The sequence below is a fragment of the Saccopteryx bilineata genome, chromosome 6 (genome assembly GCF_036850765.1).
Source record: "Saccopteryx bilineata isolate mSacBil1 chromosome 6, mSacBil1_pri_phased_curated, whole genome shotgun sequence".
In the NCBI taxonomy this organism is placed as follows: domain Eukaryota; kingdom Metazoa; phylum Chordata; class Mammalia; order Chiroptera; family Emballonuridae; genus Saccopteryx; species Saccopteryx bilineata.
In genome coordinates this window covers 154,126,767-154,146,239 of record NC_089495.1, presented here as the reverse complement: position 1 = coordinate 154,146,239, position 19,473 = coordinate 154,126,767, and the positions used below count along the sequence as shown (strand labels likewise).

General features: G+C 42.7%; 1 protein-coding gene across 1 annotated transcript in view; it reads left to right on the top strand.

The window, feature by feature from the left end:
• The window catches only part of PITPNC1 (phosphatidylinositol transfer protein cytoplasmic 1), a 279,779-nt gene extending 266,028 nt beyond the window's left edge, over window positions 1-13,751 (top strand). Inside the window, exon 9 of the mRNA XM_066235085.1 lies at window positions 11,125-13,751. Coding sequence (XP_066091182.1) covers window positions 11,125-11,441 — 317 coding nt within the window. The 3' untranslated portion in view covers window positions 11,442-13,751. The remainder of the gene's footprint in view (window positions 1-11,124) is intronic.
• The last annotated feature ends 5,722 nt before the right edge of the window (window positions 13,752-19,473 follow it).

The window sequence follows — 19,473 nt, the reverse complement described above, 5'->3', positions numbered from 1 at the left end:
TCTGAGGCTCTTGTATTGGCCTTTTTCTTTCTTTTTTTTTTTTTTTTTACATGATTTGGAAAGAGTGAAACAAATTCTTCCCATTTCTAGTAAATGAAAACCATTTGCCTCATCCTGTGGCGGATGGACCGTTTTTCCCAGATCCTCAGCACTATCCTTTTGCCCACGTGAATCCTCTACATTCCCAGGATCAGTCATCAGAGACTAGTGTCCTTGACTATAAATAGCAACAAGCACGCCCAACTGGTGAATTGGGTTAGATCTGATATAACGTAACACCCTTCTCCTTGGCCTTGGCCTAACTCACACTGAATCTCTTCTGTTGTGTAACCTCAATTGTATTTTGGTGCTTTTCTGTCACCGTTCCGCCAGTCCCCTTCCTCTTCTAAACAGAAGGTATCAAATGTAAAGTGAAGGGATAGGTTGGGCTGCATCAGCAGAGACAGTGGTTGTTACTGAAGTTGCTAGCTGTTTCTGAGCCACGTTTTGTACAAGCATGGTTCTGTAGGCCACAGGCTATTTTTTGCACTCTTCCCCATCTGCATTTTCTGAAGAACAAATGCTTCTTCCCAGAAGAGATTCTTTTGAAAGGCCACCTCTCTCTTTACACCCCCCCAGGGTGCTGCTGGAGTTGGGAGGTGCACTGACTGGCACACCATGTGGTCCTGATGTCTCCCTAAGACCTGCCTATCTGCGGTTGTCTTTTGTGAGGCGGGAGAGGGGAATGTGTCCTGTGATTACTTCCCCTGATCATGAAGCCAGTCTTTCTGGTTGTTTTTTCCCCTGGGAGCTTTTCTCAGATCCTTAGAGGGAACACAGACCCCCCCAAAAAAGGTTAAGGACATATCTGTCCCAACTTGGATTCCTCCACACTCATGGCTCCATTACCAACAACACTAAGGGAATAGCAAAAGGATGTTCCGAGGCTAACAGGCTCAAGCTGATTAGAAGGTTGGCGAGTGAAGAGGACCTGAAGGGCCAGATAGCTGCTGCTTTGAGGACTGAGAGGACACGGGGAACTTCAGTAGACTTCTCTCTAGTACCCGAATGCCAGTGCGGACTTTTAAGAAAACACGGCCTCAGAGAGGATACTGAGTCCTAGAGAAGGGAGCAGAGCACTGCAAGCCTGTCAGTCAGGAAAAAGGGTTTACGCAGAGACAGGATGTAAAAAGAGAAAAACATTGTGGTGATTCTCTAGCCTGTGACCTGCTGGAGGGTGGAGGACGGTATTGATGACGGGGTAAGCCAAGCCTGGGATAAGGAAGAGACTTAAATATTCTTAGTCCATAAAAAAAGAAAAGGAAAAATCTCAGACTATTATTACAAGTGCCGGAAGCTAGCATAACACATCAAAGGAAACTGGCGGTCTCCGGTCCTAGGTCCTAGAGAGCTCTGGAGGAGAACACCTACCTGTTGACTCTTACATGCCTGTTGACTCTGCCTAGGTTAGGCGGGGACAGACTGCAGGAGTCTGTTGACAAAAAGCCTTCTCTGCAGAAAGGCGGCATGCGGCATGCGGTTTCCCGGATGGAGATCACAGGGTGCCCGGTACTCCCCAGAGGAGGTCTCCACCCCCAGGCTACACAATCCCAGTCCAGACCAAAACAAGCAGCCTTTTCATTCAGCCAGGGGTCTGAGCACCACCCCATTCATTTCGTGTAAATTGCTGCTGGCGTCCTCCCCCCCACGGCTCTGCCTGCCAGCAAAACAGTGGCTCCTTCATTACCCAATGCAGACACTCCAGTTGAATGAATGGAAATAGCCCTGCCCACAGACTGTCTTCTCAGCCCCTTACTCAAGGTAATGCTGGGGACTGGGCCTTTCAGGTAAATAAATGGGTGTGTTGCTGTTAGGGAAGCCAGGTGCCTACCAGGATAGCCCTTCAGTGCTGCGTACCTGGAATTGCTTCTTTTTCTTTGGTCTCTGCAGGCTCAGGGAGGTTGTCATTAGTAAACATAGAAAAGGAAAAGGTCCAAAGTAAAAACAAACAAAACAACAACCCTTGCCTGTAGCTTATGACCTGGTTCTCAAAAAAAAGGCCCCAACCAGCAACCTGAGCATCCCCTGGTTCCTTGTGAGAAACTCGGATCTTTGGGCCCCACCCCAGACCTACTGGACTGAAAGCGCTGGGCATCGGCCAGCCATCTGTGTTCTTGTAAGCCCTCTCAGTGTATCTGGTGCTCAGTAAAGTTTGGGAACAGCTGGCAGACGGCATGGGCTGGAAACCAGCATAGATTACAAGGAAGGACCGTGGAAATGGGTTAGACTAACGAATGGGAGATATCCTCAGGACCTTGTGGGAATCCAAAAAAGATGCCCCTTTTAGGCAGATGCAGCAGGTGCTGCAGGCGTGGGGCTAGATTTTAGCTGCGTTCACCTCCTGGGCTGGTGTTTGTAATGTGCACAGACAGTACGTGCACCATTCTGCAGTGCAGCCCTAAATGTCTTCCTAATTAGACTGACTGCCTCCAGTGCTTAATTAAAGGGTCAATGAATAATAAAGAAAGGAAGAACGTTGTAGATGACAGTCATGTTTTCTTGCCCAAGGATTTTCATGATGCATCTTTTCTGAGTTTCAGCATTTTGCTGTCACATAACTGTTTCCCCAAACAGGCGTTATTCTGTTCGCATTCCCGGGGACGCGTAACCATTCCCATCAGGAGGAGATGAGCTCCTCTTCCAGAGCCTCGATTGGTCTCTGTTCATGAGCCTTGAGAGTCTCCTGCATGACTAGAACACTAATCACAGAAGTAACAGCAACACATTGCAGAGGACTTGGTGGATAAAAATAGGCAACCAGCTTCGTGAAAGCAGGGCTTTGCTTCGCAGTCTGACAGTATTTAGAAAGAAGTGGAACCTCATGAATGTCTTTGAAATCCTTACCCTTCCAAAAAAAAAAAAAATGTAGGGAGACGGTGGTTCTGACAGATACAGATGAAACTACCTCACAGAAAGGACAGAAAGATATGGCATTTGCCCATCTGATAGCAAAAATTTAGGAGAACAACAGTACTCAGTTTTGAGGGGTAGAAGAACAAATTGACAGTTTTTATGAAAATGATGAATACAAATAACCTATGACCCAGTCATTCCACTTCTAGAAATTTATTCTTAAGAAATACTACACATGGCTTGACCAGGCAGTGGCGCAATGGATTGAGCATCGGACTGGGATGCAGAGGACCCAGGTTTGAGACCCCGAGGTCACCAGCTTGAGCTCGGGCTCATCTGGTTTGAGCAAAAGCTCACCAACTTGAACCCAAGGTCGCTGTCTCCAGCAAGGGGTTACTTGGTCTGCTGAAGGCCCACAGTCAAGGCACATATGAGAAAACAATCAATGAACAACTAAGGTGTTGCAACGCGCAATGAAAAACTAATGATTGATGCTTCTCATCTCTCTCCGTTTCTGTCTGTCTGTCCCTGTCTATCCCTCCTCTGACTCACTCTCTGTCTCTGTAAAATAAATAAATAAATACATACATACTACACATGTGCTCATGAATATAGGTACAGAGCTATTCAGTTATTGCTTATAAAAGCTAAAAATTAGTCTCAGTGTAAATGTACATTAGCAGAATTAGGTCAAGTAAATTATAATAGAGCCATACTATGAATATTGTTTATAACAGTTAAAAAGAATAAGGTAGTTCTTTTATACTGATATGGAAATGTGTACATTTTCCATTAGTGGAAAAAGCAAGCCAGAACAATATGTGCAGTACAGTTTAGTTTAGTATTCAGGAGTATGACTCCATGAGTAGAAATAAATGAGATTTTGCCTGTGTGTGTAGTAACATACATGTGAATTCAAACAAAAAAATCTGGCAACCCGTGCCTCAAACTCTTAACAGCGGCTCTTTCCAGAAGAAATAGGATTCGTGGGGGAGGCTAAAAGGAGTTGAGCTGTTCTCTATGTAATCCAATACTACGTGAATTATTTCTATAAAACATAATTCATGCACTACTTGAGTGGTTTATTAAATCATAATTAGAGCCCATATTTTACTTTTTAAAAAGTAGGAAGTGGTTGAAGTGGACCGAGACTCACAAAGTTGCTCTTTAATGAGAGCCTTTAGTTCATGGTTCAGGAAATCAAGGCAGATTCATCAATGAACAAACCCCAGGGTCCAGAGCGTCTCTGGTGAAGCCGAGCTGATGGTAGAGGAGGAGGTTCCGGTCTCAGCTCAGCCATCTGGCAGAAGAGAAGGTTCTGCTCAGCCTCCACTCAGTCTGACCCTCAGATGTTAGGCTTGGACAGTGGGATCAGCTGTGCTCTCACCTGAAGGAGGATGAGAAAGCAAAGGAAAGAAATAGCCCCCCACAAGAGGACAGAGAAGGGAAACTTTGCTCCCCTGAAATGCAGTGAGGGGGCCATTTTTACCCTCAGAGTACCTCCCACTGCCACTGTCAACCTCTGTCAACCACGTGTCAAAGATAATAAGGTGTACCTTTCTTAGAAGAAATACCGTGTTCCAATATTCTCTTAAATCCGGCTATTAGCGCAGTATTACTTGTTTAAAGCACCTTTATTTAAGAAAAGTAAATTATGAGCTTCTGAATCTATAAATTAAGGGGTGTTTGGTTGGTTTTTTTTTTTTCCGTTTACTTGCAAAACGATTGACATAGGATTCTTTTAATTAAGAGTTTCCCTGATGCACATATGCACTTGCTTGCTGGAAACAAAGAGAGCGTAACCTAAATGGTTAGATGTCTCTGAACATTGAAAATCAATCAGTAATGAAGATGAACTGTCTCTCTGAGAAGAGAATCTCATTGGACACATGCAATTGAATTTACTAGAAAATTGATTTGTATGTAGATTTCAAGGTAATATATATACTTTGGGGAAGCAAGACATAATACATTTTACCAGATAACCTGAACGGGAACGTACATTTTTTTCTTGATTAGGCTTCCCATAAATTACTAAGGAATACTGAAAATGTTTACATCATTTTCATAATCATAAATGGTGTATGGGGAAGTTCAGGATTTAGGCAAACATATTTTGTTTCTCTATCAGCTGGGACTAAAGTATCATATCATCTTGAGAACCACTTCACTAGAAATGTCCATCATTATGTGGTCTGATGGGGAGGTGTTTTTTGTTTTGCTTTATTTTCTTTCAGATAAAATTTTCTAAAACTTTGTTTCTTAACTCTTAATTTTTTAAAAAAGAGCTAATATTTCTAGAATGCTAGCTTCTTACCAATTTTGGATTGCTGGTATCCCTCTTCTAATGAAGAGGGATTCTGGATTGCTGGTATTCCCCCCCCCCAAGTGAGAAGGGGGGGCAGGCAGACAGACTCCCACATGTGCCCTACTGGGATCCACCCAGCATGCCCACCAGGGGGCGATGCTTGGCCCCTCTGGGGGCGTTGCTCTGCTGCTACTGGAGCCATTCTAGCACCTGAGGTGGAGGCCATGGAGCCGTCCTCAGCGCCCAGGCCAACTTTGCTCCAATGGAGCCTTGGCTGCAGGAGAGGAAGAGAGAGAAAGAGAGGAAGGAGAGGGGGAAGGGTGGAGAAGGAGATGGGCACGTCTCCTGTGTGCCCTGGCTGGGAATCAAACCCAGGACTTTCACACCCTGGGCTGATGCTCTACCGCTGAGCCAACCAGCCAGGACCTAGACTTTTAAATAATGTTCTTTTTTTCTTTCTTACACAAGTAGTGCATATTTGATATAGAAAATGTGGACACTGTAGATAGATGAAAATAAGAAAATGAAAATTATGGAAGTAATCACTGCTAACATCTGAAATGGATACTTTGTCTCTTTTAAATGTGTTTAATGCTTTTCTGACACAGTGATTTCACATAAGATGTATCCTTTTTTACCTCCTATTTTGTATTTAACAGTATACCTAGGACATTTCTCTATACTGTTAAATATTTTTCTACATTATTTGAAACAGTTTGCTGGTTTGCTAAGTACTGTCAGCTCCCTGGGTTGTTGTCAGTTTCTCACCATTATGAATAAGGCAGTAATAAGTATCTTTGTTATTAAAACCTTCTTGTCCATAAATCAGTTTCTCACCATTACGAATAAGGCAGTAATGAGTATCTTTGTTATTAAAACCTTCTTGTCCATAAAATTGATATGTATTTGAAAGCACAGGGTCACACAATGTAAGCCCCTCTCTTACCATTGAGCTAATTAAAGATAAGTAATGATTTGTGTTGGAATTCATTAGAAGAAACCGAAATGCCTTTGTCAGGGGGAGGAAAGGAAATGTCTCATGAACATCAATCAGCACAGAGAAATTTCTTTAAATTTTCAACTTTTAGCTTAAAATGACCTCAGCATTCATTTGAAGTATATTGGTATTTAAAACATTTGGATAACCAGCCCTTGATATTAAAATGATTGTGTTGAAAGAATGTGTTATTATTGTTGACTAAGGTGCATTTGTTCTAACTACAAAGCAGCATCTTTATTGCTTCCATTGACCTCAATTTTCTAAAAGAAAAGCATGCTTTTTGCTTGGCCAGACTGCTGCTTAGCATTCTTGATACTTACATTGCTATGGACAGCATTCTTGATTGACAGTTCTGGGTGTGGGAGGAGATCGTCCATTAAATAACACAGCCCAGGTCTGGATATAGACCCGCCCTCCATCATGGCCCCAGACTACACTGAATTAAATCATCAACTTTTGACAAGTCTCCCCTTTGGAAATAAAAAGAATCTCACATGAGCCTGACATGTGGTGACGCAGTGGATAAAGCATCAACCTGGAACACTGAGGTCGCCAGTTCGAAACCCTGGACTTGTCTGGTCAAGGCACATATGGGAGTTGATGCTTCCTGCTCCTCCCACCTTCTCTCTCTCTCTTCCCCCCACTTCTAAAATGAATAAGTAGTCTTTTTTTTAAATCTCACATAACACACATGCATCGATATAAAAAGACACCAAAACCACTATGATGCAGGAAATACCTAAGAAAAAAATCCCCAAGATAGTTGTGATCAGAGTGGTTGACTAACTGGTTGCAGCTCAGCATAACTTTATTGTAAAGAGGCATGAAGCTAAATTCTGCTGCGAGAGCCACAGGAGAATGCCCATTTGGGGAGATTGTTGATAAAATGTAGCGAAGTATTTAAAATGTGACCAGCTGTTATTTTTATGCCCTTCATATACTAAAAATGGATGGGTTCTATGTTTAAGTTTTCTTTATCAGTTATATTTGGGGGGTAGCGTTTCCCAACCTTAACACCACTGACAGTAGGACTAGATCATTCTTTGCTGGAGAAAGGGTGGCATCTCAGTTGTGACTATCAGAAATGTCACGTAATTGTCCCCTGTCGAGAACCTAGATTAACAGATCATAATCCTGAAATACTGAAAAACTGCAGACTCGGGCCAAAAATCAAAATGTCATGTGCCATTTTATTTATAGGCGAGTGTGGGTGTAAGCCCTCCTCCAGCTGTTAGGCTAGACTTGAAGTTCAGTGTAGACCTGCACTCCCTGACACCGTGTACTCTGCAAAAACACATCTCCGGGTGAGCATTGTACCCGGTCTCACTTGTGCCTGTAAGCATTATTTCTCTGCCTCTACGTCTATCTTCTAGAATAGCAATGAAAGTGTCCTTTCTGTTGTCGAATGCACTGACTTAAAGAATCTATTTGGAAAGGTAAACAGAAGGTAAGTATTAAACCAAACAAAGCTGAGCCTGTCCCCAAAGGGATCTTCTAATTCTGCTTTAGGAGATCCCGGGCTATGGCACTGCCCACGTGCTAATACTCTACCCACTTAGCTCACTTGACAATAGTCACCCCTAAATAATTTCCACTCTTCTCTGTTCTAAGACTTATTTTGGCTTCACTTCCTTATATTTACTCCCCCTCTGGCTGGTTTAGCTAACTTTATGATTTACTCTTCATAAAGTTAGTAAGTCCCCTGCTTTTTAAACCTTTCTTTGGCCTCTGCTAAACTACCATCTTTCCCTCAAGTCTCCCCACTGAAAGTTTGCATTTAATAATGGAAGTTGCCAACGTCTTGACCTTCTTTCAGATATGACAATGGACGATGTTCGCGAATACGAGAAAAACATGCATGAACAAACCAACATAAAAGTTTGCAATCAGCATTCCTCCACTGTGGATGACATAGAGAGCCATGCCCAAACAAGTGTATGTAGAATTTTTAAAACATGTTGCCCACCCTTTTTTACCAAACATACACATCAACTGGTCTTTGAAATACTGTGAACGCTCAGTTCTCAAACTTTCACCAACACTGTTGGTGCCCAGCAGCTGTTGGTAAAGACTGAGCTAGGTCTGAGTTGGATAGTGTCCCCTCTTGCTCTCGGACATTTTAGTTCTTTAAAGCTGCTTGACTGGCGGGTTGTCCCGGTTGTAAAACCAGGAACACGGAGAGTGGAAACATTGTGTGCTACGAGTGAACAGCCTGGCCTACACCATAAAAGAACAGAGGGGTAAGATCAGGTGTCATATGAACACTAGAACATCATGCTGGAAACTGGTACAAACATAGGTAATAGTTCTTCATTCAAGGGGAGGGTTCTAGCTCACCTGGTATTTTAAGTTTCCTGACATTTGCTTTAAAATGCTTTCTATGGCTCTCTATAGCTTTTCCACCCAGTCAGTTCCTTTTTACTAGGTTAACGTTGAGGTGGGTCTGCAGTCTATTCATACACTCTGGCAGCTCAGTGTGGGTGTGGAGACCAGGAACTGTACCCTATCTAGCTTGGGACTTAAGATAAGCCCCAGGGAGCCTTGGGTAGTTCCTGGCATGTTGGAAACTGAGAGCTGACTCTGTGGAGTATGCCAGGATTTTCAGTATCGTTATATCTCAGTCATTCATGCTAATGAAGAGGAGAAAGAGATAACAAAGAAAAATGTAATCACTGAGTCATTTATATGTCCCTTTGGCAGAGCTGTGATCTCTTTGGGAGCCAGCTTGAGCTCTCATGCCCCAGAATAATGCATATTTGATTTTTAAGAAATTGATGATATAGTTATAGAAGATTGAGAGGTAGCAATTGTTGTAAATGGGTGCTTTGGAATTGTGAAGACCTTCTGTTTGCACTTTGGAAATCTTCAGTTAAGTTTTCAGAGCATTCCTTTGGATGTGCCCTGCAAGGCTGCTATCAGATGCATGTGACTGCCCTGTGGGTCAAAATGGCTGTGACTCTTCATCTCCATCCTATGTGTGGTGATGAGATTTGCAGAAAATCTCTCACAAGATTTAGCCCAGCTGACCCTCTCTCTGCACAGACCAAATCGATAGGACTTCCCTCTTCCTCTCTTCCTGTTCTGAAGTTAGCAGTGCTCCTTAAGGAAACTGTCCTTGAATTTTCATCGCTTTCAATTACCTTTTCTTTTAAGAATGTTAGACACCAGGCCCCCCCTTAGCTGCTCTTTGAAAGCTATCAGAATGAACCATTAAAGGACGCCAGAGAAGCCTGACCTGTGGTGGCTCAGTGGATAGAGCATCGACCTGGGGCGCTGAGGATGCCAGTTCGAGACCCAGGGCTTGCCCAGTCATATGAGAAGCTACTACTACTTGGTGCTTCCTGCTCCTCCTCCAACCCTTTCTCTCTCCTCTCTCTAAAATCAGTAAATAAAATCTTTAAAAAAAGAAAAAGGACACCAGAGGAAAGGGGTGACAGCTTCCCACCTAGGCTCTTTGCTCGGTTTTCTTTTTGTTTTACTGTGATTGCTAGTGTTAGTAGGTCAGTTTACCAGGTAGACGGTGGTACCCAGAATGGGTGTCCCCATGGGAAAGCTCGTGTAGTCCCTGGCTGCAACTCGCAGGCATTCCTATGACTTCAGCAAAAGACATGCCTGTTTCTCTGCAGAAGTTACACAAAGTGGTTATTCTGAATGCTCATGACATTTTCTTTATTCTGTGGAATTCCTTCACATTGGAGACCATTTTCCCATTGTCTCTCTTTATCACAATGAAAACCAGTTGAAATCAAGAGGCTGCTGTCCAGCACAACTAAAAACTGCAATGCTGGTTGATAAAATTTAAATCACCCGAGTAGGTACAAGTTAGATTGAAATTATGCAAAATTAACATCCATGAACACAGCAATAAGGAAATAGTCTCCTTTTCAACTGAGCGGTTGCAATGCCGTCAAGGAAGGGAACTTCTATGAGAGTCTGGAAGGGACTGTAAAATCAAAATTCTGTCTACTTTGGGTGGTTTCTGCCCTCTGCTGGACATAGGGAGTAGAGCACTGTATCCAGCAGCTTTTTTTTTTTTTTTAGCAAGTTGATTTTTCCAAGAAGATACCCATTTATAGCAGAAACAGACCCCGATTCACTGAAATTTTTCTGAGTTTCATTTTATTTGCAATACCTCTTTTTAAAATAACAATTTCTTTTTTAACTTGTTTAATAGTCTTAGTATTTTTTAAGAAGTGGTAAGTTTACAGTTACAATATTTTTTGTTCTACTCCAAATTTTATTCAACACAACCATAATCTTATAAATTCCTTTGTAAAAACTTTTCCCTTTCAGAAAATTTGATAATTCTTTCTGGGAAGTCTGCCTAAGGATTTTGTTTTTTGAAAAGTACTTCTGGTTCACTCATCCGTTATTATGTGGCCTATGTGTCAAGGTGGGGCAAAAATAGGTGTACAATTGTTTGTATGGAAAATAACAATTAAGAAATAATATTACAAGAATAAACTTTGTGTTTCACGAACTCACCACTGTAAACTTAATTTTGCTGCACCTTGTATGCATCCTATTGGGGCCACTGATTGCTTTCATCACCTTCCCTTTATACAGAAGATGGCCAGGTCTAATAGTAGTTGTGCCCACAACACACACTGCTCTGGTCTGGTTCTGTTCTCTCCTGATATTTTTTTAATGAGAATACATAAAGTGTAATACTTTCTGAAGAATGTTTTGGGAAGTCTTAGATGGGTATTCATCAAGGAATATTATTTCAGAGGTTTGCCTCCATACCATGGGAAAATTCAGGGTTTAGCATTTCAGTGATCATTTGGTGTATAATCCCGAAAGACCCCTTTATCACAGGGTTCCTATAGGTCATTTAAAATTAGGCATAGAGATGAATCCATCCGCATCTCTTCTGAATCACTGCTTATTTTTCTCTCCTTTTTTTTTTTTTTTTCCTTCGAAGACATGACCATGGACGAAGTCCGAGAATTTGAACGAGCCACTCAGGAAGCCACCAACAAGAAAATCGGCGTTTTCCCGCCTGCGATTTCTATCTCGAGCATTCCCCTGCTGCCGTCCTCCGTCCGCAGCGCCCCTTCTAGCGCTCCCTCCACGCCTCTGTCCACGGACGCGCCCGAGTTCCTGTCCATCCCCAGGGATCGGCCCCGGAAAAAGTCTGCCCCAGAAACTCTCACACTCCCAGACCCCGAGAAAAAAGCCACCCTGAATTTACCTGGTGTACCCTCTTCAGCGAAGCCATGCCAGCCCAAATCAGAGTAACTTCATGTGAATATTTCACGGGGTTTTCTATTTTCATTTTGGGGTGTTTTTTTTTAAAGACTCTTCTAATATAGAAAAAGACTGCTTTGTCACACACATGTTCCTTCGATCTCTGAATGTGCACGTGGTTAAGTCATTTCACATATAATATGAGTCCCTATGTATGCCACACAGTGTCACATTAGATGCAAAATGTAGGATGTGCAAAGGACAAAAGGCATCTTCTGTAGCCACAGGTAGAAGCCAGAGAGGAAGCCTTGTCGTTGAGCCTTTGATGGAGTTGGTATGGACCCCAAGGGAAGTACATGGAAACTGCACTGCCCTGTTACAAGGTGTGGTAAAATAATGAAGTCCGTTTTCTCCCATCAAACCTGAAATTTTCAAAAATACTCTCAGGCTTAACATACCTAATTGTTAAATTTTGAACCTCTCACCACCAATACTTGAATACCAGTAGGTACTAAGATTCCTGTTTTGATTAGTCAGACTCAGGATTTGGGGCCTAACACTTAAAAAAATTTTTGAAAATTTTAATTACCAACCCACAGAGGCTCCAAGTGCAATTAACAACAACAGATTTATACCTTTTGGAGAATTTAATAAAGATTCCACTTGTTTCTGTCTTTTAATAACTTCCCCTTTGTGCCCTCATGGCCTCAGAAGTCTTTGGAATTGCATGGGTGAATGTGACCTTCACCAGCGGGTTTTGGACCAGTTGAGTTAGGACCTGAAAGGCCCAGGTGAGGAGAAACTATCTCTTTTTCTCTAGGTACCAACAGACCTTAACTTATCAGTTACCATCATCTGTGAAGATTCTCAGAATTTGCAATTAATTGAGTAGAATTCATTGACTACTTGCCTATTCAAAGAAATTCAAGGGTAGAGTAAGATAATTGGGCTTTAACTTTGTTAGGAAGTCCGGTTCGGGGAAACCCTTAAAAAAGAGAATTGTCTCCCATCTCCCTCCTGGTTTTACTTTTAATAATGTCCAGACAGATTACCCGTCACCGGACCTTAAAAAAGACTCTCATTCTCTCACTCCTTCCTTGACACCCACGTATTGGGAATGTCACAGAGTCAAGTAAATACTCTCAGGTGTGAGGAGAGAGTGAGCAGATCGCCGACTCCTGTTCGTAGAGTGGAAAAAAGAGGAGAGATAGAAGATGCCCTTCTGTCTAGCTTGCTTTCTGGCAAGCATTGCTCTTAGATTCAAGGTTGACAGGAGGCGAGATCATTCAACACAGTGGCAGAAAGCGAACTCTCCTTTGATCTTGAGAGGAAAAACCCTGCCACCCTCGCACCTCACTGCCTTTAAACACAGAAGGGTGGGCCAGCAGAATCAGGCATTTATTTTCGTCCTCCATGAGAGGAAGGCCACCGGGCCACGCCAAGCCCCCAGCTAGCCTTCCTTACGTAACCTCCGACCTCAGGAAAGGGACCTTCCCAAAACAGATTCCAAAGGAAACACGTAGACTTAAGGAGTGAGCACATCCTCCTCTTGTAGACTCTCAGCCAGTGGACCCTGCCCGCTTCTCCAAGTGCTCAGCCGTCCGCCTTGTGTCTTTCAAGTTGACAAATTCCCAAAGGTGCAAGCGCTGGCCCTGTGAGCCCAGCACCAAGTCAGTGTAAGTCATGCATCCGACTGTCAAGATCATTTCTTTATCTACTGGTTGATATTTAGCTCAAAAAATAAATAAACCCAGAACTCCAGGGAAACCGGTCGCATATAGCTTAGATCAACAGTGCATCTCTTCGCTAAAAACAATAGCATTCTAGTAAGACATCTTTGCATGGTATGGTAGCATGGTTTTTGCTTGTGGGAAAACTTAATCTTTTATCAAACCCCATGAACTCAATGGCTCCCTTTCCACACAGACCTACTTAATGAGAATGTTTGGCTTTAGGAAGCAAAATTCTATTTTCACAAGGCAGTGATAATGTGTGTATTTGCTTACCATTTGTATGCAAGCTGAAATCAGGATGGGACGGGAACATTTTCTAGTAGAACCAATTTATTTTGTGCAGGTTGTTAACACATCTGAAACCTAGTTTTTCCATTAATGCCATTGCTGTTTGTAAAATAACTTTCTCTCTCAAGGTCAACAATTCTACATGCTTTCGAAAGCTAATTTCTGATTTCTTTCTGTGAGTTTTCTTTATCTCATAGCCAGTGCAATACCACAGGCATCAGTTACAAACTGCTTTTGATAGTGTGATTTTTAGCCATCAAATATGTGTGCTCTTAAAATATGTTCAGTTTTCTGTCTGCAATTGATTTGTGTACATTTAATAAAAGGGGAGTGCATATTAGCTGCTTTGACTATTTAATCCAGTATCAACAAGCATAAATGACGTCAATATTTTATTCATCTTGATTTTCAAGTGTCATTTTACATTCTCCATACATGCATTTGTTTTTTGTGGGATACAAGCTTGCGATGAATGTGTATAGAGCATTAACAACTCCTGTAATAAAGGGTGGAGATTAAATGACTGCACGATGGAAACTTTGAAGAAGAAAAAAAGCTGAAACTTGAATTCATTAAGCATGTTTGGGGAAAAAATAGAATCTTTTAACTCAGTGCCTCTGTCTGCAATGTGGAAACCTTCAACTTTGTTCACCAAAATTGTATTATACCTGTATATATATATGTATATATAAATATAGTATAGTGAATCAGACACCACCAGTTTGTTGGGGTAGCCAAATTAAAGTAAATAATCCACGAAATAACACGTGCACAGCATCTGGAAAAGGACTGTAAGCGTCATGACTTGGGTGGGTTTCAGATACAAAGCGCCCTGCACTTCTGTGTCGGCTGGAGCACGGCACTGTCGCTCTGACTGCTTTCCCAGGATAAGAAGGTTTCCATGTGTGTCCCACTCTAAAGACTATTTTTCACTTTTCTACTTTTGGACCATAATAAAACAAAGCGAAGGAGGCCATGACATTTTTCAGTTACCACCGTTAAAACAGACACAATATGCACTCATTGATGAGCTAATTTATAAACCCTTCTGTTACGGTTTTGCATCTGTGTGAGAGGAATGGTTTTTATTTATGTGGAGGTATTTATGAGCCATGTTTTAGGGTGTGAAAGTAAAGCTGTAAGCGCAGCCGTGGTTGTATGATGCCAGCACTTAAACCCAAGTCCCCAGAAGTAGTGATGTGGTTTTCTTCCAAGGCATTGTAATCCACAGTGACCTAAGAGAGTATAGATTCTGACACTTGTCAAGAAATCATTTTTCTGTGAAAATTGCAAGGCTGATGTACTTGTGTGTAGTTTTTAAATTCTACTTAGTATCTCTTCTTCATGGCTCAGAGACAACAAGGTCGCTGGCTGGTTTAGGTCAATAGGAATTTACTTTTCAGAAGGGTCAGAATATGACTTCTATATAATGTGTACTCAGATAATCTAATAGACAGGAATTTTCTAAATAATTTTAGTCCCTTTTTGATCATTTGACTCGGTAGGCTAGATAACACTCTGTCATCTGAGCCGTGATTCTTGAAATTAAAAATAAATAAATAAATCTGTCCCGTGACTATAACTGGTCGCGGATATACTATTTAAAACAACTCACTTTTGCTGAAACTGAAATATTACACATTTGCACAGCATTGGCACGAGGAGGCAACGCCAAGCTCTTCTGTGTTCTACCTTCAAAACAACCTGTTTGCATTTGAAATGTTAAATGTTTAAGCTTTTCAGGGGTTAATGCAATAAGAGAATGTGATTATGTTGAAAACTTTTCAGGTGTCATTAATGGCAATTTTGTTGTTAACAAATGCTTTAGAATGTTTTTGTTTACAAAAGGAAGCATGTCTATTGAATTGCAAAGCCCCCTTCAGTTTCTATGAATCACCGAGAAGAGGTTGTTTGAGTCAATGTCATACCTATGCCATGTGCATGTAGCTTCAAGTGTAATTTTGAGTGTTTACATTTCAGGCTGGGATCTTGATTAGCTAATGATTTAGTATACACCACTGCCACTGGTGAAGGACCAAGTTTTGGAATGCACAGTATTAGACTATAAGCAAAGCAAACAAAAGTTGACCCTCACACATGCCATCCTTCTGTGTCATGTTATGGCTGTTTTGTGTTTTTTCCCCCAGTTATTTATTATTGTTAATAAATTTCTTACATTCTGTTGTAAATAAAGTACAAAGCAATCTTCTTTCCAGGTGTGGCTTCCTCTCCACTATCCACAAGGGAATGTTGGCCATTGTGAATTTGTGGTTTGATGGATGAGAAGTGGTCAGGGAAGAAGGAACAAGCCAATGGCCAGTACTTAGTTCTAGGGGACTTGTGTGTACGGAAGCTGGCCTGCTAATAGTCAGTCACAGGGCACCTTCAGGACCAGGGTCCCTGGTAGGAAAAACCTGGGTACCAGCTCTTAACGAGCCAAGGTGAATCTCCAACCTAGTGGGATACACACAGGCTCATTCATCCATCAGCAAATGGAAGACTACAGTTTGAGTGGTAACCAAGAAAAATCCCCTGGAGGGAGTCTGTGAGGGCACCACCCTGAGGGGGCGCCAGAGTCTCTCCTCACGTGTGTGTTTAACTTCATGTAGTTGATGCAGGCAAACCTGTTTTCACCTTTACTGTATTGACTTTCTCTGCTTAATTATTAGCCCTCTAATACTTCATCATCCCACCTGACCTGTGGTGGTGCAGTGGATAAAGCGTCGACCTGGAAATGCTGAGGTCGCCGGTTCAAAACCCTGGGCTTGGCCCTGGCCGGTTGGCTCAGTGGTAGAGCGTCGGCCTAGCGTGCAGAGGACCCGGGTTCGATTCCCGGCCAGGGCACACAGGAGAAGTGCCCATTTGCTTCTCCACCCCTCCGCCGTGCTTTCCTCTCTGTCTCTCTCTTCCCCTCCCGCAGCCAAGGCTCCATTGGAGCGGGGATGGCCCGGGCGCTGGGGATGGCTCTGTGGCCTCTGCCCCAGGCGCTAGAGTGGCTCTGGTCGCAACATGGCGACGCCCAGGATGGGCAGAGCATCGCCCCCTGGTGGGCAGAGCTTCGCCCCTGGTGGGCGTGCCGGATGGATCCCGGGGTCGTGCGCATGCGGGAGTCTGTCTGACCGTCTCTCCCTGTTTCCGGCTTCAGAAAAATGAAAAAAAAACAACAAAACAAACAACAAAAAAAAAACAAAACCCTGGGCTTGCCTGGTTAAGGCACATATGGGAGTTGATGCTTCCAGCTCCTCCCCCTTCTCTCTCTCTGTCTCTCTCCTCTCTAAAAATGAATAAATAAAAAAATAATACTTCATCATCCCATAAACTCTCCCTTGTCTACAGCACGCAACCCTGTAGGATATTCCCTTCAAGTCCAAACATTTAACTACTTCCTTCATCTTGGGAAAATTAGAAACAGCCTTGGACTTTGCCATAATGTTTTTGCTCCGGTTCCAACACTGAGGACTTGTGTAAATAAGTAGTGAAAAAAACTGGACGTGACCTTGGGTCTAAATGAATCAGGCCACCCAGGCAGCCACATCACTGAGCTGAATTGAACACCTGGGATTTTGGGGATAACTATGTTTTAAGTACCAGAGATCGGCACAAGAGGCACACACAGAAGATGGGGTTGTCATTTCCCCTTCTTTCATTCACAGAAAGGAGATTTGGCTGCCTGTCATTCAAGGGTATTTGAAAGCAGCCAAATCTGGACCTTTGTGATTTTGGGGGAAATCATATTCCATAACTTTCCTGTTCCCAAGAGAGACTACATCAGGGGTCCCCAAACTATGGCCTGTGGGCCACATGCGGCCCCCTGAGGCCATTTATCCGGCCCCCGCGGCACTTCCGGAAGGGGTGGTGGTCAGTGAGAGGAGTGCTCCTGTAGTACTGTATGTAGCAGTGCTGCAAAGCACGGCATCACTCACGTACAGTACTACTTCCAGTGACACGGGACACACGCGTCACGGCTCTGGAAGCCGTCATATCACTTGTTACAGCTAGCAGTGACAAATACGGAACCGGACATTGACCATCTCATTAGCCAAAAGCAGGCCCATAGTTCCCATTGAAATACTGGTCAGCTTGTTGATTTAAATTTACTTGTTCTTTATTTTAAATATTGTATTTGTTCCTGTTTTGTTTTTTTACTTTAAAATAAGATATGTGCAGTGTGCATAGGGATTTGTTCATAGTGTTGTTGTTTTTTTATAGTCCAGCCCTCCAGTGGTCTGAGGGACAGTGAACTGGCCCCTGTGTAAAAAGTTTGGGGACCCCTGGTCTACATATAAGATGTTGGCAGTTTTCTGCTCATTAGCAATCCTTGAGAGTCATTTTTGCTATCTTAAGCAAACAAGTGATTATAACCAGAGCATTCTAAAAATAAAAATTGAGTGAAATCCAAAGACAGCTTGCTGCTCTGTGTGCAGTCTGCTGTGAGTCGGCCCTCAGTGCTAATGTGCGTGTGCCTTTTCTCGGAGCACAACTGGAAATTTCAAAATAGTTCCACAAGTTTTAATTTTCCCGCTCTCAGAAAGATCTATTTTTATTTTGTTAAAATCTGTTTAACAGACCCAAGGATGGGAATTTTCTTTACACCTTCATTCAGTACTGTAGACTTTGCTCTTCTGTGGAAGAGAACTCATACCTTTCTACAAAATGCTTCAAGAATTTTGAATGGTTATATATACACCTTTACATACGGCATGTTTATCATTTTTCATAGTTATGTAATATTCCAGCTGGAAATTCATCATTTACTTAAACGTTATTTGGCATTTAGATTATTTTCTGAATTTTGTTCTATAGAATATTTTTAAGAACATCTTTCTTTGTTTTTTTTGTATTTTTTTCTGAAGTTGGAAACGGGGAGGCAGTCAGACAGACTCCTGCATGCGCCTGACTGGGATCCACCTGGCATGCCCACCAGGGGGCAATGCTCTGCCCATCTGGGGCATTGCTCTGTTGCAACCAGAGCCATTCTAGCACCTGAGGCAGAGGCCATGGAGCCATCCTCAGCGCCCAGGCCAACTTTGCTCCCATGGAGCCTTGGCTGCTGGAGGGGAAGAGAGAGACAGAGAGGAAGGAGAGGGGGAGGGGCGGGGAAGCAGATGGGCACTTCTCCTGTATGCCATGGCCGGGAATCGAACCTGGGACTCCTGCACGCCAGGCTGACGCTCTACCACTGAGCCAACCCGCCAGGGCCTAAGAACATCTTTGTAACATGGTTTATGTCTCCTTTTTAACTATTTGCTTCGGATAAATTATTAGGTCAAAGGATATGAATATTTTTATGATTTGGAGTATTTACTGTCAATATCTCTAAAGTAAATTGTACCAATTTATAATTCCACTGACTATGAATGAGAACTTTTTTCTTTTTTCTTTTTTTTTTTATTCATTTTTAGAGAGAGAGGGAGAGAGAATGGGGAGAGGAGCAGGGAGCATCAACTCCTATTTGTGCCTCAACAAAGCAAGCTCAGGGTTTTAAACTGGCTACCTCATCATTACATTTTTCTTTTCTATTTTTAATTTTTAATTGATTTTAGAGGGAGAGAAAAGGGGAGGGAGGAAGAGAGAGACATCAATTTGTTTTTCTATTATGTGTTCATTGGCTTTCTTGTAGTATGTGCCCTGAGCAGAGATTGAACCTGCAACCTTGGTATATTGAGACAATGTCTAACCAGCTGAGCTACTCTGCCAGGGTGAGAACAAGTATTTGCAGTTTTAAAAGTTAACTATTTTAACAACCTGGCTGATTGGCTCAATAGTAGAGCATCAGCCTGGTGTGCAGATGTCCTAGGTTCGATTCCCAGTCAGGGCACACAGGAGAAGCAACCATCTGCTTCTCCACCCTCCACCTCCTCTTTCTCTCTCTCTTTTCTTTACCCACAGCCATGGTTTGATTAGTTTGAGAGCATCGGCCCCAGGCACTGAGGATGGCTCTGTGGAGCCTCTGCATCAGGCACTAAAAATAGCTTGGTTGTGAGTACACCCCTACATGGTTAGAGCATCAGCCCCAGCCAGGGATCACCAGTTGGATCCTGGTCAGAGCACATGCAGAATCT